Source organism: Tachysurus fulvidraco, chromosome 7 (assembly GCF_022655615.1).
Source record: "Tachysurus fulvidraco isolate hzauxx_2018 chromosome 7, HZAU_PFXX_2.0, whole genome shotgun sequence".
In the NCBI taxonomy this organism is placed as follows: Eukaryota; Metazoa; Chordata; class Actinopteri; order Siluriformes; family Bagridae; genus Tachysurus; species Tachysurus fulvidraco.
Genome location: NC_062524.1, coordinates 10,641,137 through 10,664,042, shown reverse-complemented (window position 1 = coordinate 10,664,042; position 22,906 = coordinate 10,641,137). Strand labels below are relative to the sequence as shown.

General features: G+C 37.7%; 2 protein-coding genes and 2 long non-coding RNA genes across 5 annotated transcripts; 3 read left to right on the top strand and 1 right to left on the bottom strand.

Annotated features, from left to right (window-relative positions):
• The first annotated feature begins 173 nt into the window (after positions 1–173).
• Positions 174–3,849, top strand: LOC113641305. The gene is made up of 6 exons (XM_027143954.2): positions 174–325; positions 1,909–2,045; positions 2,248–2,291; positions 2,525–2,913; positions 3,012–3,146; positions 3,302–3,849. Exons 2-6 carry the CDS (start codon positions 1,990–1,992, stop codon positions 3,374–3,376), a joined length of 699 nt encoding a protein of 232 aa, XP_026999755.1. The 5' UTR covers positions 174–325; positions 1,909–1,989; the 3' UTR covers positions 3,377–3,849.
• A 3,072-nt stretch (positions 3,850–6,921) lies between these two features.
• On the top strand, positions 6,922–15,656 carry LOC113641231. Its single transcript, XR_003440254.2, has 3 exons — positions 6,922–6,966; positions 15,119–15,328; positions 15,517–15,656. It is a non-coding gene; the product is annotated as an uncharacterized LOC113641231 (long non-coding RNA).
• LOC113641230 lies at positions 14,458–17,579 on the bottom strand. 2 transcript variants are annotated; one of them, XR_007143500.1, is made up of 6 exons: positions 17,441–17,567; positions 17,326–17,348; positions 16,396–17,069; positions 15,486–15,625; positions 15,199–15,313; positions 14,458–14,889 (listed from the first exon to the last, which is right to left on the bottom strand). It is a non-coding gene; the product is annotated as an uncharacterized LOC113641230 (long non-coding RNA). The 2 variants fall into 2 exon arrangements; XR_003440253.2 differs by lacking the exon at positions 17,326–17,348 and having other exon boundaries at positions 14,520–14,889; positions 17,441–17,579.
• A 500-nt stretch (positions 17,580–18,079) lies between these two features.
• ssr2 (signal sequence receptor, beta) lies at positions 18,080–22,841 on the top strand. Its single transcript, XM_027143980.2, has 6 exons — positions 18,080–18,221; positions 19,617–19,774; positions 21,006–21,104; positions 21,589–21,697; positions 22,027–22,104; positions 22,393–22,841. Exons 2-6 carry the CDS (start codon positions 19,617–19,619, stop codon positions 22,501–22,503), a joined length of 555 nt encoding a protein of 184 aa, XP_026999781.1. The 5' UTR covers positions 18,080–18,221; the 3' UTR covers positions 22,504–22,841.
• The last annotated feature ends 65 nt before the right edge of the window (positions 22,842–22,906 follow it).

Below are 22,906 nucleotides of genomic sequence, written 5' to 3'. Positions count from 1 at the left end.
ATTCAAGAGCATGTTGGTTCAGAAAGAAACAAATTTGACTCCAGAAAAGAGGACGTTAGAATCACCAGAAAGCACATTGGACACAGGATTTAGGATTACGCCCTTCATTTATTTGTTTAGGTTTTTTGTTGTTGTTTTTTACTGCGTTGCAATACACAATCCAATCCAGTAGGTGGTGGAAATGTACCTTCTAAGTTGCCAACTGCCAATAGATGAAGAAGAAGCAGAAGTGAAAAACATTATTGTTTTGTTTGTGCGTCACGACACTAGGGAGGAGAAATTCAGGTTACTTCCGCAAAGCAGCCACAAAGGGAACAAACTTTGTGTAAGTCTAATCTCGTATCTTTTTTTTTTAAAGCTGATTTAACTTTGAATGTTGCTTCTTTGTGAGCTCTATTTCATTTAAGTTTGTTGGTGTGATTATATTATTTTAAATTTGGTAATAATTTCAGTGATATAAGCTTTTAGCTCTGGGCCTGTGTGTGTAGAAAAAATCCATACATATATATATATATATATATATATATATATATATATATATATATATATATATATATATATATATATACACACACACACACACACATACTCACACATATATGACGTACAATGTATGTATTTATATATAAAGTGTGTGTGTGTGTGTGTGTGTGTGTGTGTGTGTGTGTGTGTGTGTTTGTGTGTGTGTAATGTTATAGAAGAAAGGTTTTAAAGGTTTTATTTTATTATTGAAGCGGTTCTAGACCTTACACACACACACACACACACACACACACACACACACACCCGCCGTGATCTAAGCCACCCTAAAACTTTTAATTTCTAAGATAAAAAAAAAAAAAATACGAATTACGTTAAAATGCAGGACATGTCGTCGATGGGAAAGAAAATTATTGATCAGTTTGCTTTTACGCGCGTGCGTTGTAGTCTTTCAAAATTGCGTCATCAGCTGTCTGTTTTATCCGAACGGAGAAGCACAGAGTCAGTCAGAGCTGGAAGCGTTTGTCTATAAAGTTAATCGGCGGAAAACCGCAAAGACGGTTATAGAAGGTGTTTTTAATGTGAGTAGTTGCAGCTGTGAACGGTCATTCAGTGCACTACGTCGCCTCCACACTTGGCTTAGGGGAACAATGGATCAAAACAGGCTCCATCACCTGGCTGTGATGCCACTTGAAAGAGATGTCTTTAATTCCATAGGTCAGGACAAACTTGACCGTTTTTCCTACATGAAAGATAGGAGTTACAGATTAATAATACCATCTAAAAATTAACGGCACAGTAATTCACAATTCCAGGGAATTTGGCACTCATGAGGTTGTACAATGTTATGCTATTTGTGTTCAAACTGTTTGCAAGGTTGTGTTTTGTGTCTGTTACTCCCACATGTTTTTCATATGAAAACATATTTCTATAAGCCCACCCTAGTAGTTTTCATTATTTAATTGGAGACATTTCTTTTAAAATGTATGTATTGTGAGGATGTATTTTATGTCATCCCACAAGTAAAAGTTTGTTGGAGGTACAGTTATAAAAATCTGTACTACTACTGCTGCATGTTTCTGCTATAGTAGTGAACTTAATGTACAGAGATTTGTGTGTGGCTATAGTGTATATATACACAGTACTGTGTTGACATTTAAAAAAAAAAATCATACCAATACCAGTGAAATTTCACTATTCTTATTACCAGAGTTGATAGGCTCACCGAGGGCTAAGCCCCCCTAAAGATGAAATCCTAGAACCGCCCCTGTTATTAAACTTTATTTTTTCATATAGTTATGTCAGAATAATTAAGAATGTTCTAGAGAATATCAGTGTTTATGCTAATATTCCATAAATGTTTTGCATTCATTATTAACCATACATTTATACTCTTCATATTAAATGTTGTCCCTTCTCTCTTAACAGCCCACTTCATCGATTGTGCATTCATCATTGTAAAAGTGTAAGAAACACGTGCTATACAAAGTTTCTCATACTTTTAGAATTATGGCGGCACAATTGCATGAATTGGTCACAAATGTTCCATCAGACATTAAAAATGGGTATGTAGTAATTTTCCTACTCAGGTTACACAATACTGATTATTATTTATTTATTAATTAAATATCCTTTGAGGCATATACATTTTTCTTAACTTCTAAGTCAGTTTATCATAAGAACATTGTACAGTTTATTATTTCAGTAGATTATTATTATTATTATTATTATTATTGTTATATTAATGTTTATGTTTCTGTTTTGTAGATGTCACCAAGTTCAATGCAAACTATCTGGACTCTATACAGAAGGTATAATAACCATCAATATTTTGTAGAATGCTGACATTTAATGTTATATTTTTACTTACTGTGAATTTCAATATTCATATATTCTTGTATTGATCGTCTTTAGAACATGATGTTTAATTCATTGTAATAATGCTCTTTGGTAGTTTCTTTTGTGGGTTACTTTATTCTAGATGCTATCTTTGTTCATTTTTGCATCAGTCAGGCTTTCATTCATTTTTCATTGATCTTTTTAGGTGGTTGTTTGGACCTTGGTGAATTTGCCAGTGTTGTAAAACGTTACTCTGGTACACTGATTCCCCTCACAAACCCAAAGGGTTACAGTATAAGGGTGTGTGGACAGGATGACACAGTCTACAGTGGCAATGACGATCAGCTGGAAGCCTGGAAAGATTTCTTCCTACCAGAGAGAATGGAGATGGTGGTGATTGGTGCAATTGATGAGTTCCCATGCGACGCAATTGGCCTGCAGTTAGTAATCTTGCTGTGTGAAGACGGGAATATCTATGCCTACGAAGATGAAGTTCTGCACCTTGTAGCCAGAAGTATAAAGGAGCTGTTTGAAACTGGCTTGACCTTTCCTGGATTAGAACGCTACAATCTAGGAGAATGTTTCGAGGAATACGTAAGTCTTTACAGTTTTCCATAAAATGACTTCCTGACCTGCACTGGTTTTTAACCTTTTCCATCTGGATATTTACTGTGGCCTGTTATGTTTTTCAGACAGAGGAAGAGTACAATGAAATCATGGAATCTGATGAAGTGAAAGAAATGACAGAAGCACACAACCGTTTCTGTGAACCTTTGGAGCTCCAAATATTGGAATCTCTACGGAAAATCAAACAAAATCAATTGAAGGTGAGTTTCTGTCAAGAAAAAAATGCCCCAATTTCTTTCATCTGTAGACTCCATTGCTGTATTATTATTGTTGTTGTTGTTGTTGTTGTTGTTGTTGTTGTTATTATTATTATTATTATTATTATTTGCAAAATCTGATTATGTTCAAATTTCAGGGTGTGGAGGAAGGCTGTCCCAAGAAGAATTCAGACACAACAAAACAAAGTGTTTGGAGACTAATTGCTACATAATGCAAAATGCTACTTCAAACAAAAATTTACTGCGTGTTCATTAAAGAACACTATATATACATTCTATATATATGTGTATATATGTGTATATGTATATGTGTGTATATTTGAGTCTGGTTCATCTCAAGGTTTCTTCCTTTACCATCTAAGGGAGTTTTTCCTTGCCACTGATGCCTGAGTCACCTCAGACTTGCTCATTGGGGATAAATACATACACAACTAAATATATCTAATATTAATTTAGAATTTTGTACTCTATTAATCTTTATTATTCTTTATAATAACCATTTTTCTATGTTTATGTTCTGTAAATCTGCTTTGAGATGATGTCAATTGTAAAAAGTGCAACTTCAACTGAACTGAATTGAATCTTGAATATACTGAATGAAATGTCTGAATATATTGAATGTGTAATGGCTTCCTTTTAAGTTTAGCCATTTCTGGTGTGAAAGTAAAGTTGACACTACTCCATAGATGAAATGATGATTTTATTTAAGAATTCAATTCCAAGTGAAAAAGATCAATTTAACATCATATTGTGTATGTAGGTCAAGATACTGTCTCCCTTACCACTCCCCCTCGCCACCTCACTTCCTGTCTAATATGACTACGGTGCAAAGATGGGGCAAATCTTCCCATTCACCACACGGGGAGCACAAAACACCATAAAACCAGTGAACATGAACGTTGAAATAGAAAACATTATATTTACAATATTATATTCATATTTAACTTCATGGCTCCTACAGAATAAATTCTGAATATGTAGAATGGATCCTGAATATATTGAATGAAAATTCAGAATATATTGATTGAATTCTGAATATATGAAATTGTTTAAAATTTTGCATTTTTTAAACTGGCATTTGCAGAAATACTTCAATACTTTGTTGAACTGGAATATATATATATATATATATATGTATATATGTATATATATATATATATATATATATATGTATATATATATATATATATATGTATATATGTATATATTTTATTTTTTTTGCAACAGCTGATTCAAGGGAGGTAAACCATCTGGAGCATTTCTCACATCACCTTGACAATCATATTTCTATTATTGCAATGTTCATTATGGCTATGAGTAATCATGCTCAACCAAACAATGCAGAAAGAAATTTGCACGTCATTCTTGAAGGAATGATATTAAGGCCAATAAATCCCTGGACTGATGATGGAAATCATGGAATAGAATTTTTTGTCGCAGCTTGCAACTTGCTTCAAATAAGGATTTTTCTCAATAGTGTACACCCCCATCACAAAGCTGAAGTCAGATGTTATTTAAATGCAAAATATTAATTGCATTCATTGGAGAAAGGTCAGAACTGTACAGGGGAGGGGATATGGCAGCTGAATTCCTGTAATGTGAAAGTGGTGTTCGTGAATGATTGCATGTAGAGTTCTTACAGATGCATCTCTTCCCCAAGTTTGCGGCAAGTTATCCATTGATTTTCAAGGATCAGACATTCCACTCATTTAACACTCACAGGATCGACTGAGCTCCTAGCCACCTCGGCCAGGTCATTTACGAACAGATTAGCAGAGGACAATGAATGAGCATGTTCAAAATAGAAACAACATTTATTTCCGGGGCTTTATTCAGCGATTACAGGAGGTCTGAGCAACATTTACACATCAAGGTCTCAAAATACTAGAATCAGAATCAGAAAGGTCTTTATTGCCAAGTATGTTTCCACACACGAGGAATTTTTTCTAGTACAGGAGCTCCACAGTGTAAACAGAATGGCAATGATAAGAAATGAACACATGTATAATAGACAGTTGTATGTACAGTGGAAAAAAGAATGTGCAAATTGAAATATAGATGTGCAAATTGAAGTATAGATGTGTGAATTAAAATATAAATGAGTACTTGTAAACAATGTGAGAATACGGTTTCTGTGCATGTTGGGTGTATGTTCAGATGTATGTTAAGTGTTCATCAGATGGATTGCCTGTGGGAAGAAACTGTTCCTATGTCTGGTTGTTCTGGTGCTCAGGGCTCTGTAGCGTCGACCAGATGGCAACAGTTCAGAGAGTGAGTGTGCTAGATGTGAGGGAGAGTGATTTTTTTTGCCCTTTTGCTCACTCTGGAGAGGTACAGGTCTTGGAGAGTGGGAGTGTTGTGCCAATGATTTGCTCAGCAGTCCCGACTACCCTCTGTAGTCTTCTGAGGTCGGATTGGGTGGCTGAGCTGAACCAAACAGTCACTGAGGTGCAGAGGATGGACTCAATGATAGCAGTGTAGAACTGTTTCAGCAGATCCTGTGGCAGGTTGAACTTCCTCAGCTTATGAAGGAAGTACAACCTCTGCTGAGCCTTTTTCACAATGGAGTCAATGTGAATGTCCCACTTCAGGTCCTGGGAGATTGTGGTTCCCAGGAATCTGAATGGCTCCACTGCTGTGACAATGCTATCCATGATGGCGAGTGGTGGGAGAGAAGGGGGGGTTCAACTACTAAACATTTCTGTTGCCCATAGTTCTTCTGTTTTGTGAATTCTTAAATAAAAAAACTATTTTAAATTAGTAGCTTTATATTAGATATAAGAGCAGTAATTTTATTAACTTTAACTCATTCAATTAATATTTTAGAGAAATATTATATCACAAATAAATAAAATATATTTACTGACTTTCTGGGTTTTCCAGGTTCCATGGGTATTAAATTACAATAATAGGTATATCTTGCCTTATCTTATCTTATCTTATCTTAATACAATTATGTATGAGCAGTCCGACAGATAGCTCTCCAACTGCCACAACTAAAAAAAGTGACTAAACTAAAAAGTAACTAAAAAGTCAAGGAATTGTTTTACTCACTCACTTTCTACCGCTTTATCCGAACTACCTCGGGTCACGGGGAGTCTGTGCCTATCTCAGGCGTCATCAGGCATCAAGGCAGGATACACCCTGGACGGAGTGCCAACCCATCGCAGGGCACACACACTCTCATTCACTCACGCAATCACACACTACGGACAATTTTCCAGAGATGCCAATCAACCTACCATGCATGTCTTTGGACCGGGGGAGGAAACCGGAGTACCCGGAGGAAACCCCCGAGGCACGGGGAGAACATGCAAACTCCGCACACACAAGGCGGAGGCGGGAATCGAACCCCAACCCTGGAGGTGTGAGGCGAACGTGCTAACCACTAAGCCACCGTGCAGAGATGTTAGGAAGTTCCAATGATGCCTTCAAATCTTTGGCTGTCATTCTGGGTTGTTTCTTTACCTCATTGATGAGTCTTAGTTGTGTTCTTGGTGTCATGACCACTTCTAGATAAAGTAACAGTCCCAAAGCATCTCCATTTGTAGACTGTTTGCCTAACTGTAGACTGGTGAATTTCTAAAGTATTTGAAATAACTTGGTAGCTCTTTCTAGCTTTATATAAAGCAACAATTCTTGATCTTAGGTCCTCCAAAAGCTCTTTTTGGTGAGGCATGGCTCACATAAGCGTGTTCTTGTGCAGAGCAAACTCCAAATGTTTGAGGGGTTTATATCAGAATCAGAATCAGATTTACTGGCACACAAGGAATTTGGTTCCAGCAGTTTGTGACTCTCAAAGGTACAGACATAAATAACACTATACTATACAAGAAAACAATGCAGATGATGAGATACAATGTAGACAGAATAAAATATAACGATCAGTAATGTACATAAAGTGTGGGAGTACAAATAACAATATTGTGCAATATTATGCTTTTTGTGCAATATACAGCAGCAGTAGTGTGTAATATACAGATGATTTGATGACTGACAGTCCTGATTATGCCTTATGATAAGAAGCAGTGAATATAATTATGGTGAGTTGTTGATCAGCGTGATTGCCTGGGGAAAGACACTGTTCCTGTGTCTGGCAGGTTTAGTAAGCAGAGATCTGTAGCGCCTGCCAGAAGGGAAGAGCTGAAAGATGTCCAGGGCGTTTCCCTGCCCAGTTTCTGGTTCTTGTGTCATACAAGTCCTGGAGAGTGGGCAGGTGGGCGCCAATTATTTTTTCTGCTGTTCTAACCGTGCGTTGCAGTCTGTTTCTCTCCTGTTTTGTTGCTGCACCAAACCAGATGGTGATGGATGTGCACAGGACAGATTCTATGATTGCAGTGTAGAACAGCATCAACAGCTCCTGTGGCAGACCATATTTCCTTAATTGACGTAGAACGTATGTCATCCTCTGCTGGGCCTTTTTGATGATAGAGTTTATGTTGCACTCCCATTTCAGTCAAAGTAGCTGTAGTCCACACCTCCAAGCGTATTATCTTTACGAGACCAGGTGTGCGGACTCCAATTAGCTTTTTTGAGGTCATTAATTCAAGGGTTCACATACTTTTTCCACAATGCTCTTTGAGGTTTTTTTTTTGTTGTTCTCAATAAAGACATAAAAGATCAGAATACCTTGACTTAGATGAAGATCAGATCACATTTTATGACAAATTTATTCAGAAAACCATGAAATTCCAAAAGGTTCTCATATTTTTCTTGCCACTGTATCTCCTCTTTTGCCTTCCTCTTGACGTCTTACCTGGCAGCTCCATCTCCAACATCCTTTAAGATCTTCATGTACATCCTTATCCAGAGCGACATACATAAGTGCTTAAATCTCTAACATTGAATACATTAATGCTCGTTCACTAGGTTACATACTTAAGATACCATGAGTTTAAAACATTTGTTCAAAGTTAATGAAAAAGTGTCAAAGGTTTTTTTTTGTTTTTATTTTTAAATGCAAAAGATAAGGAAAGAAGTGCTAGGTGAAGTGTTTCCTGAATAAGTACAGTAGGTCTTCAATCGCCGCTTGAAAATAGCCAGTGATTCAGCTGTCCGGACCTCTAGGGGAAGTTCATTCCACCACCTTGGTGCCAGAACAGAGAAGAGTCTTGTAGTATACTTGCCTCTTACCCTGAGAGATGGTGGAACCAGTCGAGCAGTGCTGGTAGATCGGAGGTTGCGGGGTGCAGTGCGAGGAATGATGAGGGCTTTGAGGTAAGAGGGAGCTGGTCCATTTTTGGCTTTGTAGGCCAGCATCAGTGTTATGAATCGGATGCGTGCAGCTACCGGAAGCCAGTGGAGGGATCGCAGCAGGGGGGTGGTATGCGAGAACTTTGGCAGGTTGAAAACAAGCCAGGCAGCTGCATTTTGGATCATTTGCAGAGGACAGATTGCGTTCATAGGTAGGCCTGCCAGCAGTGCATTGCAGTAATCCAGTCTAGAAATGACAAGAGACTGAACAAGTACCTGAGCAGTCTGTGTGGACAAAAATGGCCGAATCCTTCTAATGTTGTAGAGAAGAAACCGACATGAGCAAGTCACATTAGCAACATGAGAGGAAAAGGACAGTTGATTGTCCATGATTACCCCAAGGTTGCGAGCTGTGGCTGAAGGGGAGATCAGATCGTTGTGCAAGGATATAGCAAGATCATGACCTGGGGATGAATCACCTGGGATGAACAGCAGTTCAATTTTGCTAGGATTGAGCTTTAACTGATGAGCCATCATCCATGATGAAATTTCTGCAACATGCCGAGATCCGGTCAGAAGCTGTGGCATCTGAGGGTGGGAAAGAGAAGATAAGTTGTGTATCGTCAGCATAGCAGTTGTAAGAGAACCCATGTGATGAAATAACTTCACCAAGGATGGATGACAGTTTGGCTGATCTAGCAGCATGTAGTTTCTCAGAGACATCCAAAAGGGCTGTCTCTGTAGAGTGAGCTGCTTTAAAGCCAGACTGGTTGGGGTCTTGGAGGTTGTTCTGTGAGAGATAGACAGACAGTTGATTATAGACATTGTGTTCAAGAATTTTTGAAAGAAATAAGAGAAGTGATACCGGTCTGTAGTTACTGATGTCTGATGGATCCAGAGCAGGTTTCTTTAGGATGGGAATAACCCTTGCTCTCTTGAAAGTTGGTACCTGACCAGATGCTATGGATCTATTGACGATCAATCTTCTCCTGGTAGAAAGAAGCAAAGTCTTCTGCAGTCAGGGAGGATGAAGAAGGTGGAGCCGGGGGGTTGAGCAGAGAAGAGATGATGTTGTGGAATTTCCGAGGGTCATGTGAGGAAGCTTCAAGCTTTTCCTTGTAGAAGGAAGTCTTGGTAGAAGTCACATCTGAGGAGAACTTGACAAGAAGTGTTCTGTAAAAATCAAGATCTGCATCAAGTTGTGATTTCTTCCACTTTCTCTCTGAAGATCTTAGCTCTCTTCGATTGTTGCGCAGCACATCTGAAAGCCAAGGAGCAGAACAAGAAGTTTTCTTGAGTTTAGTGAACATAGGGTAGAGGAAGTCCATAGTTGAGGAAAGAGATGAGAGGAAAGTATCTGTGGCTGAGTCCAAGGGTAGTGAGGAAAAAGACTCAGGATCAGGAAGGGAAGAAAGATTGCCAGAAGCTACAGATGAAGGGGAGACAGAGTGAAGGTTGCGGCGGTTAAGAGCGAGGGGGTGAGAGGTAGTTTTAGGTAGGATAGGTAGAGTGATGGTGAAGGATACCAGGTGATGATCAGAGACGTGTAGAGGGGTAGCAGTCACGTCTGTAGCTGGAGAAGGACGGGTGAAAACCAGGTCCAGGACATTGCCTCCTTTGTGTGTGGGGATGTAGCTGTTGAGTGTGAGGGAGAATGAGTCGAGAAGAGACAGGAGGGAAGAAGAATGTAGCTTGTCACAGGGGAGGTTGAAATCACCAAGCACTGTCAGGGGGGAGCTATCGGAAGGGAAAGCACTAAGCAGTGAATCCATTTCTTCCAGGAAGTCTCCTAGGGGACCAGGAGGACGGTAGACAACAATGATAACAAGGTTGATTGGAGAGGTAACTGAAATGGCATGGAATTCAAAAGAAGAGATGGTTAAATGAGAGAAGACGAGAGGTGTAAAGTATCATTTCTTTGACAAAAATAAACCTGTACCACCACCCCTGCCTGTTTCTCATGGTGAGTGGGAGAAAGCATAGGCAGAGGTTAAAGCAGCTGGTGTAGCAGTGTTCTGTGGGATATCCAGGTCTCTGTTAGCGCAAGGAAATCAAAGGAGTAATGGGAAGTTAAAGCAGAGATAAAATCAGCTTTCTTTATAGTTGACTGACAATTCCAGAGCCCACCTACCACCACATATTATATTCATTCATTACACACAGACTGATATATTTCAAATGTTTATTTCTTTTAATTTTGATGATTATAACTGACAGGAAAATCCCAAATTCAGTATCTCAGAAAATTAGAATATTACTTAAGACCAACACAAAGAAAGGATTTTTAGAAATCTGGGTATGAAAGTATGAACATGTACAGCACTCAATACTTAGTTGAGGCTCCTTTCGCCTGAATTACTGCAGCAATCCGGCGTGGCATGGAGTCGATCAGTCTGTGGCACTGCTCAGGTGTTATGAGAGCCCAGGTTGCTCTGATAGTGGCCTTGAGAGCCCAGGTTGCTCTTCTGCATTGGGTCTGGCATATCGCATCTTCCTCTTCACAATACCCCAAAGATTTTCTATGAGGTTATAGTCAGGTGAGTTTGCTGGCCAATTAAGGACAGGGATACCATGGTCCTTAAACCAGGTACTGTTAGCTTTGGCACTGTGTGCAGGTGCCAAGTCCTGTTGGAAAATTAAATCTGCATCTCCATAAAGTTGGTCCCAATTTGGAACCAGACTCAAATATATACACATACATACACATATACATTATACACATATATACACATATATATACACAGAATTTACATATAATGTTCTTTAAGGAACACTCAGCAAATTCTTGTTTGAAGGTGCATTTTGCATTATGTAGCAATTAGTCTCCAAACACTTTTTTGTTGTGTCTGAATTCTTGGGACAGCCTTCCTCCACACCCTGAAAATTGAACATAGGGTTAAAAATAAATAAATGAATGAATGAGTAAATAAATAAATAATTTTTTTTCCCCTTTTCAAAAATGCTGTTTTCCCATTTTCCTAATACTAATTCTGTAACTACAACAGTTTTCTTTAAAGTTAAAGTGAAATTATCTTACTGATTATTTTGGTAATCCACACAGTATTATTTTGTGATTTGTTTTTAACATCATCATGATCATAATTTCTTTTTATTTGAATTAAGCCATTGGTCAATTTACTCACAACTGAAGTGAACATATGCAGTTTAGCAGGGCTGCCAACTTTTGAGTTCAGCTTAGCATGATATTCTGGGGCCGGGGCTTTGTTATGGAGGAGGGGCTTATGGAGGGGCATGGCTTGGTGTGGAAAAAGATACAAACACAAAATCCTTGCAATAGCAGGAGTGTATTAAGTATATATTGTCCAAGTAATTGGTACAGAATTTCTTGGGAGATTTACATTACATTTAATTTTCACAAATATTTTACAGAAATGTGATTAACATGTTCACAGATTAACATGTACGCTATTGTAAGTGCTGGTGGCTAATTTTGCAGCCTTAAAGGCAGGGTCTCCGATTTTTGAAAGCCAATGTCAACATTTGAAATCCCCAAAACAAACACACCCCTAACCCAAATGGGTCCCACCCCTGTATTGATAGCTCCGCCCACACACACGTGTAACCCAGGCAACTCATGGAAAGAAATGTGTCATTATCATAGCTGAAGGGAAGAACAATACGAATGCAGAGAAACAAACAAGCAAAAATGACACACAAGCATAATCATGCAAAGGACGGCATATATTAGTTCTGTGTAACAAAGCGTCTTAAGTAAAGTTGAATTTACCGAGTCAATAACTCCTGAGCTAAACGCTGTTACTAGCAAAATGCAGTTGTAGCTGCCTCTCTACATTACTAAGATAGAAAAGAGGTGTTATTGGTGTAGTAACAGTGTTTAGCTCAGGAGTTATTGACTCGGGAAACTCCAATCTGTGAACTTCCTGCTCCTTCAGTTCTCTCCAGCGCTGGAAAGCTGATCCTATATCAGCACGGGTCTTACTTCTTTCCTTGTTGTAACCCTTTCTTCGCTTTCTTTCTTTGTTTTTATCCTCCATGTCAATGCTAAAACCACTTTCTGCTAATGTCACACATGCGCACTGAACACTCTCTCCGCCACATATTGACAAGCCCCGCCCCTTTCTGCTCATTGGCTACACATTTGTTTTGATTTTTGTTTTGAAGCCACTACACTGTCTGTCTGGTCTCTCTGCACGTTGCTTTGCAAAATCAAAATGCTGCACAAGTCTGCATAAGAATATGCATGAGTCTCATGCTGAATGCGTGAGAGTTGGCAGCCTTGAGTTTAGATTCATGTTACAACATGGCAACCTCAAAGATATTCCTGAGCTTTTATTCGTTATCCTAAGTTTTGTTTTGACACATGGCACTTGTTTGATCATTTTGCAATTTTAACTCACCATGTCTAGCAGAATGGAAAAAGGAGTGCGAGTTGGCATACGACATTTGTAAGTTCCTCAGGAGTACTTTTCTGCAGCTCTAATAATGATTTTAATTCTCTTTGTCCTGCTTTCAGTTTGGGTGGAACAGTTCACCACCTCTGCTATGAACACTATGAATAATACTTTATCAACAATCACTTCACTCTCTTTACTTATTTCAACACTGTTTTTTGTTGTGGTGCTGTTGTCCTTGTTTCAATTACTTTGGGTGCTTGTTCTACTTTCTTTATGTCTATATGATATTCCTTCTGCCACTCTGACATTTTGTACTTTCACTGCATTCCTCCTTACTAAACAACCTCCATATCCTGCACTGTGCTCTCCTCCACAATTACAGCATTTGATCAATACCTTGCCCACATTTGCCATATTCATGCTCACTTCCACAACGCTCACATCTCTGTTTAACTTTACATACTGCCACTACTTGGCCAAATTTGGCACAACTTATCGGTGGGTGAACATATGGCCTGACGTTGTAGCTCACAAAACCTAAATATACTCTCTCAGGCAATTTGTTCTCATCAAAGTTTAACATTACTGAGAGCAGAGCCGATCCTGACTTCAACATCAACTTAACTTTACTGTTATTTACCTGATTGCTTTTCTCGCATTTCACTCTCATCTTGTTTCTTTTTTCTCTTTTCAAAGACAGATGGATAGCTCCGCTTTGTATAGTCATCTATCCAGAAAACATTAACACACGCTGTAAAATGAGGCAGGGGGAGGCAGGGCCTTGCGTAAATTGCGGGGCCCTACGCAACTTGCATAGTGAGCGTATAGGGCTGATCAGCTCTGTCTGAGAGGCTGTCAATCTTTTCATTATTTCTAATACACTTGAGCAACCTGACATCATTTACTGCTGCCCCAGTTTCTTATGATTTTCTCAGCTGAAATATCAGTTGGGATCCCTGTTATCACACCTCTAACCCAATTCTTCTCTTCTGGGTTTGAGCATTACTACTTTGCGTCCAATCAGTGACTTTATTGCCAGGGCCGTTTTTTGTTTATCGTCTTTACAGAACAATATTAATATGCCACCCCTCAATGTCTTGATACTTTCAATTGTTCCTAATGATTTTTTAAGTGTTTTCGTTAATTTCAAAGGGTTTATGACATTAACGGACTCAGTATCAAACTTCAGCAATACTTTTATACTCCTTTCCTCCTTCTTGGTGATTTCCCTTTTCACTGTCAGTTTCTGAGATTTGTCCACAATTTTTCTTTCTTTTGAGAGTTTCTACCAATTTTCATTCATTACTTGCATTGCCTCCACTATGCTCATCAGCCATTTCATCCTCCATTTCCGGATCGCTTCCGGAATCTACACTACTTCCTACCATCAGCACTCCAGTCACAATCCAGCTGTCGCCACCAACCAACGCCCCCTTACACCGCCAGAGACATGACATGTCTGATATTTTATTATTATTATTATGGTGCAGTAAACAGGCATGTTGACATCTAGTGCTTCAAGGTGGAACTTAAGAGTGTCAGCAAGATTCGAGAGAAATGTGTGATTAAAAGACATGAAGCAGAGATGATGTTGAGGTTCTCTTTATTTATAGATTAGATTCAACTTCATTGTCATTACACATGTACAAGTACAAGGCAACGAAATGCAGTTTAAATCTAACCAGAGTGCAATAGCAGCAAGTGCAGGATGTAGAGTGTTTACATTAAATAAGTTAAATAAAATGGGAATTATAGAAGTAATTTACAGATGTATATGTACTATTAACATAATATACAGATGGCGATAACTATAAACAGAAATATACAGAAGGATATGTGCTATAAACAAAATATATGGCTATAACTATAAACAGAAATATACAGGAGGATATTTACTATGAACATAATATATGGATATTACTATAAGCAGAAATCAGGTGGATATATACAATGGTAATAGAGATTTCCTGAGGACACTACAATGGTAGTGTCCTCAGGAAAAAGAGGTGCTGGTGAGCCTTCTTGACCAGGCTGGAGGTGTTGGTAGACCAGGACAGGTCCTCCGAGATGTGGATCCCCAGGAACTTGAAACTCAACAGTGCTCAACAGCCATCCCATTGATGTGGATTTTGTCATCTTTGCCTCTTGTCTCTTTCCTGAAGTCCACAATGATATATGTTTTTTATATATGGTTTTATTATAACATAACAACAACTCTATCACACAATTACAGATAGTTACATTTTATTCATGTTTTTATATATAGTTACACACGTATATTTATTTATATAGTTACATATATGTAGAATATTTATGTTTTTATATGATTTATATGAACAAATTCCTGATAAGTTTCCAACTTGGAATATTTCCAAAATTCCACAGATCCCATGGAAAGTTTCTGGAAATTTACCAGAAATCTTCCACCCCTTTTGCAACCCTAAAGAGGAGCCATGTAAACATACTGATTGGGATCAGCTCCATGCTGAAGAAGCAGCTCGACCACATCGGTGAAGCCTAGCAGGGACGAGCAGAAAAGACATGTCTGGCCCAGATGATTCACGCAGTCCACATTCACACCTGAACAGAGAACAGGTATAGACCACAGCACAGTGACCGATTACACCATCTCAACATCAGTTCTGCAACAGTCACACATTTTTACTGTTCTTAGTGGCAAATGACAAATTGTAAATGACACAGAATATTTAAATCTAAAAATATATACTAAAAGTACCTCTCTGTGTTTTACCTTGCTTGATGTGTTTCTCTGCTTTATGCAGGTTTTGCTCCCGGGTGAACCGGTGCAGTTGAGCCGCCACACGTCCTTTTTTGACAGCCCAAAGGTACCGGACAGGGCACAAAGATCACAGCTGACATCTTCACACGGCTCTGAGAGGAAGATATTAACAGTCTACTTCACTACACTCTCCTTGTCACCCACACACCCACCCACACCCATCTTTCTATCACTGCTGATGATTCACTCATTTACAGGCTTACACTAAGTAATGTGTTGATATGATGCTGAGAAATTATCAAAGTATGAAATTTGTGTACATTGTCTGTAACTATTTTTAACACTATAGTCACATATTTACAGAAAAACATGTTACTAATAGTAACACAATCATACTGGATCATGGATATGGCTTAAAGTCTTTCACGAGTTTCTTCAATTTTATACATTTGAACACCAGCATGATAATACTGTAAACATAATTCATATCATAAACATAGGATAAATCATCAATTGTTTGTGAAACAAGATTAGCTGTAACAATTAGCTACCTAGCTCACGTTAGAATAACTAGCTAGTGCACAAACAACTAAACTAGCTAACAGTCAAAATGTCTTTGTTGTTGTTTTTAACTTGATTACATGATACATCAATGAGCTTGTAATATAATTACATAAAAGAGAAATATCCAGATATGCTGTTAATATTTTAACAATTATGGTTATAATTGTATTCTTTAGTTATTGTCTTTGTAGCATTTAACATTTTCTCACCGTGTTCTCTTGGGTTTTCTCCTACAGTCTAAAACATACAGTGAGGTGGTTTGGCTACACTAAATATCAACTATATATCACAAAAAAGTACATATTACATTCATTTCCATCTACAGCATTTGGTGGACATCATTATCCAGGTTACTTACAAAAGTCACTGCATTGGGCGGTAGAAGAGAATGTTCTCGTCATTCATTGGAATGCCAGCCTTCTGAAGCTGCTCTATCAAGCGTGCTGTTGTTAAAGGTCTGAGATTCTGTAAGTTTTCCTTAGTGTGATTTTCCATCACTGTTTCGTCTTCTATGCCTGGAATAGTAGTTTGCTCAAGCACTCTGTCTCAGCACAGTACCCATAGGGATGATCCCCTTTACCAGGGTCTTTTAGATGAAACAGCTGGTGACATGAAGCATGGACCTCTTTTGTTGTAACCATTTGAGCCTCTAAAGTATGCCTGACATTTCACTGTTGTAGGAAATGTTATACCATCACCACGACCTTCTGGATAAAAAGACATGACTACATGGGATACAAGCTCGTGCCATGTTTTAAGACGTGTTAATCAGAATTCTCTTTGAATTTCTTTTTCTGCAGGAAAGAGATGCCCTGTAGTACCTTTTTGGATCAGAATCTGAATAACACACACAGATTACTGTTGACTCCAGAGAGTAAATTTGTTGCCTGGTTTATGAAGAGGGCGTGAAAATTCAAGTTTCACCAGCAGTTTTGGAGGCTCGGTGATCTCCATCCAATTAATGTGCGAGCGCATGATAATAGGCTTTGCTTCTTATTTTCTGTATGTCTGAAGTAAATGTCCCCATGTGTCCTGAAAAAAATAGAACAAGTCAAATATACAGTAAAACCTAATATTAGGTGCATTTTTTAAATTTAGACCGATAACATGCTATATTAAACAATCCTAAAACCTTTTCAAACATGAACTCTGTTGGCAATCTTTCACATATACACTTCAAATGACACAATGAAGCTTTCTTTTAAAGACTTGGCAACATGACAGCACAGTAATTCATTTCATTTTATACAATAAATAATTTACAAAAGAATCATCAGCAAAAACTTACCTCTTTGTTCTGTTTTGTGAATTCTTAAATAAAAAAAACTATTTTAAATTAGGAGCTATATATTAGACTCATTCAAGGAATATTTTAGAGAAAGGTAGAAATAAAATATTTTTACCGAATTTCTGGGTGCTACAGGTCCCATGGCTCACAAAACAATAATACAATTTATACAATAATTCCCGGGAAAAAACAAAACAAAACAAAAAAAAAACGCCGCCTTCGTGCATCTTCTTCTTCTTCTTCTTCTTCTTCTGATTTTTATTGGCGGATGGCAAACCAACTTAAGGTGCATTTTCGCCACCTACTGGACTGGAGTGTGGAGCTCATAATTTTATACATATATATATAAATATTAGTATATAATAATAATAATAATAATAATAATAATAATAATAATAATAATAATAATAATAATAATAATAATAATAATACAACTATATGTTAAATTCTATTGATCAGTCTTGTTTGTTTTAAGAAAATAACCAATTCATGGAATATCAGACTGTTTTTACCCCAGGTCAGCAAGCTGCCACTGCTGGGCCCCTGAGCACGGCCCTTAACCCTCAGTTGCTCAGTTGTAAGTCACTCTGGATAAGGGTGTCTGCTAAATGCCGTAAATGTAAATGTAAATGTTATAGTAAAACCATATATAAGTAAAGAGAACCTCAACATCCTCATCTCTGCTTCGTGTCTTTTCCTCACACCTTTCCTTTGAATCTTGCTTACACTCTTTAAGTTCCACCCCGAAGCACTAGATGTCAACGCGCCCTTTTACTGCACCATAATAATAGTAATAAAAAAAAAACAAAGACACGTCATGTCTCACAGCGGATGAATACGACTGCGCATGCTCGGGTCTGCCTTCACAATCTCACCGACCAGGGAACTGAAAGAAGGTGCAGTAACTTTCTGATATAATGTATATACATTTATATTTATACTGAATCTAATGCAGGCTTTTAACTGCTTACGATGTTTGTGAACACACCTTTGTGAAATAACTTAAGTTTTGTTACAGTAATATGAGGGAAAAACGCTCCTGAATGATGCTAAACTGAGATTAGCAAAGAGCTCAAGTACACGTAAGCGTACATAACACTGTAAATTATCTTAGCATAGCTTAGCTTAGCTTAGCTTTATAATGAAATGGCTGTGTTTTATCACACTTTAAAGTATAGTTAACATTTGCATATCTTTATTTTATCTAGTATTCATTTCTTTTTTCTTATTTCAGGATTTTAATTGTGCAGGTTTGTGTGACGCTAAAACGATCAACCTGGCAACCATGGAAATTCATAAACTTTATATATATATATATATAAGAATTAACAAAGTTAATTCATCACAAAACAGTCTTTTTTCCTCTTGAAGGTAGTAAGACAAACAAACTTATCTTACTTAACTTGTCTTATCGAGTTAGAGAAATTTGATAGTCCAAAATCCTCTGTCCTGATGGGGAACTTACTGTTTCAAAGCTTTAACACTGGAGATTCCTTCCATAGTTGTTACACATTAAATAATTGTCTCATTACAGAAAGTTTCTCCTTATTAACGAGTGCATGGTATTTTGTGACTTATGTTCGCCGTCTACGTCACTCTGCTAAGGCAGCTCAGTTTATCTGAACGAGGTAAATACAAACCTGAGAAATTGGTGCAGTCGAAAGAAGTCAGAGAAAATGAGTCAACAATCAGATTGTGTATTGGCTGTATATAATGAAATATAGCTTCTTGTACACGTCATGCTATTACACGTGTACTGCTGATTACTAGAATTAATGTAGTTCACCTATACATGTTCTATTAGTGGATGTTTTTAAAATTTTTAAATATTAATTTTTTATTCCTTTATAAATGTATTATAGGTAGATGAGAAGTCTTGTTTGTTTTTTTCAACATCAATAATACTAATAATTTCAAGGACCTCCTCAGTACAAATTCTGTGCATATGAACTTACTATTCAGGTAGAAATCTCACACACATCTTTTCACTCATTTTTGGTTGTTTATTGAAGATATAACGGTTTTTATCTTTTGTTGGTTCAGGTGAGTACCAGGGCAACATACTAAGCATAAAAGCTCAAAAATAATTCTAGTAACTTTTGATAATTTTTTAGTTTTACAAAAAAATTTTTTTTCTTTGAGGACAAAACTGATCATGGCCTTCCATCTATGCATCTCGAACCCGGCTCTGAGAACAACTAGTGTTGGATTATAATTCTTTCACCGTATTATATAGTGTACCTTTAGAACAATGTTTAAGATTGTGTGTGTGTCTCTGTGTTAATCCACAGATGAGGGTGCTGTGTGTGTTTGCTTTGCTTGCCTCGCTGGCTGCGGTGATGGGGGAGGAAGGAGCTCGTCTGCTGGCCTCCAAGTCCCTGCTGAACCGGTATGCTGTGGAGGGTCGAGACCTCACGCTGCAGTACAACATCTACAATGTGGGCACCAGGTATGACTTGATCCAGCCTTCACATGTGGACAATCACATTGTAAGATTACATGTTACAAGATTACATTACATTATTCTTGTTCCCATATACAACCCCTGGCAAAAAGCATGAAATCACCCCTCTCATATGTTCATTCTAATGTTTAATTGTGTAGAAAAAAAAACCAAGCACACGTATGCCAAAAAACAAATTTCACTCAACAATCCAAACTTCTGGCTGTATAAAACACTTTAAAAAAACAAAGAAAGATAACTATAGTCAATTACAACTGTTTTTACAGGTCAAACAGAGGGAAAAAATATGGAATCACACAAATCTGAGAAATTATATGGAATCGCCTAATAAAAACACTACTAGTACTTTGTTGCACCACCTCTGGCTTTTATAACAGCTTGAATTCTCTGAGGCATGGATTTAACTAATGACAAATAGTATACTTCATCAATCTGTCTCCAGCTTTGTCTTATTGCAGTTGCCAGATCAGCTTTGCAGGTTGGAGCCTTGTCGTGGACCATTTTCTTTAATTTCCACCACATTTCCAATTGGATTGAGGTCCGGACTATTTGCAGGCCATGCCGTTGACATTATATGACTTTCCTGTAGGAATGTTTTCACAGATTTTGCCCTATGGCATGATGCATTATCATCCTGAAAAATGATGCTGCCATCACCAAACATCCTTTCAATTGATGGAATAAGAGAAGTGTCCAAAATCTCAACATAAACTTGTGCATTTATAGAAGATGTAATGACTGTCATCTCTCCGATACCTTTACCTGACATACAACCCCATACCTACACACACACACGCGCACACACATGTGGACACAGTCATTATACTGATCATTAGATAATACATTTTGCATTCATTTTCCCTTCCAACTATTTTTTCTTTTCTTAGCTTTTCTTTTAAAAATGCAATACACTTTAACACCTGCACATGCCATTATCCAGTGCAAAGAAGTTTGCATGAACCATCAGAACCATTCTGTGTAAAATCTGGACATTGTTACATGTGACATTCATAATAATTATAAGAATTAATAATAATAATAATAATAATTATCATTATTTAAATGTTCAACATGTGTTAATTCTAAGGATAGCTGATAATATTTTGGACAGTGCATCATTTTCTAGCCAAAATCTATAGCACCCCTGATTTCATATTACAAGCATATTTCTCATTTCTAAGATCTACATTATATTCCATATTGTCTGTGTTTTTAGTGCTGCACTGGAAGTGGAGCTCTCTGATGACTCGTTCCCTCCTGAGGATTTTGGCATCGTCTCTGGGATGCTTAACGTGAAGTGGGATCGCATCGCCCCGTATCCTTTCTTTTTAGCAGTTTAAAGCCTTATCAGCTTTAGCCGTCTTGTCTTGTTCTAAGCATTAGACTACGCACCAAAGTCCCGATACAGGCTTCACAAGAACACTGTATTTGTATTTATGCAATTTGTTTTGGTGTCAACAAATTGAACCTTTTTGCCATATTTGTACATTGTATTATAAGAAAAATAGATCAGGATTTAAATGACGTAATTATTAATATTTTCTTTGAAGCTTCAGTGTCTTGCAACAAGAGAAACAGATGAGATGAGAACAATTGTTCCAACAGACAGGTTTCTGGTTATGTCACAGCTTTTTAATTATCTTTAGACATTAATGTGACCTTCTGCAAATACCTTTGGGTGGATCTGCTATGAATTCTGGATAGTGTGAAAATGTTAAGGTGTTTTTTAAAAGTATAATCCACTATATTTAATCAGATGATTATAAGTCATTTTCCTTGACTCGCTCTTTCTCACTCAGAGCCAGTAACGTGTCTCATACCGTAGTTCTGCGCCCACTGAAAGCCGGTTACTTTAACTTTACCTCCGCCACCGTCAGCTATTTGGCACAAGAAGGAGGGCAGGTTGTGGTGAGTGTTTCCTTCTAGCACCTACTTGTGTGTGAATGCTGAGCATTTTAGATGGAAAATGTGATCATGGTTCTTGAAAACAGGATATGCATTAGCGATGTGGGGTTTAACCACAGTATATATTTTTAGCAGAAGTGTGTTTGTATTGTGTATGTGTGTGTTTCAGTAGTCAAATGGTGGTAGATTTACACATTGACATTTTGAGTATTTTATAACAGCATGTAAATGTACTGCTGATTTTTATAGGATTTTTTTGTTTGAGATCTGTTTGAAGAAACAGTATAATAATGATGATATTTATGCAATAATCACATTTCATCTCTTTTTAGGTTGGCTACACCAGTGCTCCTGGTCAGGGAGGCATTCTAGCCCAGAGGGAGTTTGACAGACGCTTTTCTCCACATTACGTAAGTGTTTAATTGCAGCACAGTCTGCTGCACAAGTTCTTTTTCTGCCTCTGATGGTCCTCATGCTTGAGACCATTTCCAACAAACCTTTAGTCTCCATATTTGACCAAGTAAGCCAGAAAGTATGATCATTCAAACGCTTTCACACATAACTTCTTAAATTGAGCTTTAATGAGTTAACTTCTGTGCAAAAAAGTTCTGCAGTTTAAAATAGAATTGTTGAGAGAATTTAGTAGTTCAATATAGATTCCCTTAATGAGATTAAACTGTGTGTGTGTTTTTCCGTAGCTGGACTGGGCTGCTTTTGGTGTTATGACTCTCCCCTCCATTGGCATCCCACTGCTCCTTTGGTACTCCAGCAAAAGGAAATACGATTCTCCCAAAAGCAAGAAGAACTAATGAAGAAGTTTGCTGTTAAAGCATTAAAAAAGGGGTCATGGGAAGGGCAGACATGTTTTTGAAATGGTTTCAGTAATTTTATTACCCATATTGGGGTAACATTATTAAGGATGCAAGTTTAGACAGGGCTAACAGAATGGCTGTATATCCTTTTTAGACCCATGCTAGCGTATGACTGAAGTCATCTTTTCGTCTTCATAACACGCAAACTGCCAACTCTTCCTTTTTTTGTGGGGTGGGGGATTAAGTGTGTAGACAAATTGGATCCGTATTGTCTTCATGGCTGCTCAGAGATCTCAAGTGGGAACAAATAAATGTGGGTTTTTACAAAAACAATATACCGGAGTGTTTGTCGTATTTATCTTATCTTAGCAACCTTAATTGTATAGCTGCTTTGCTTTAA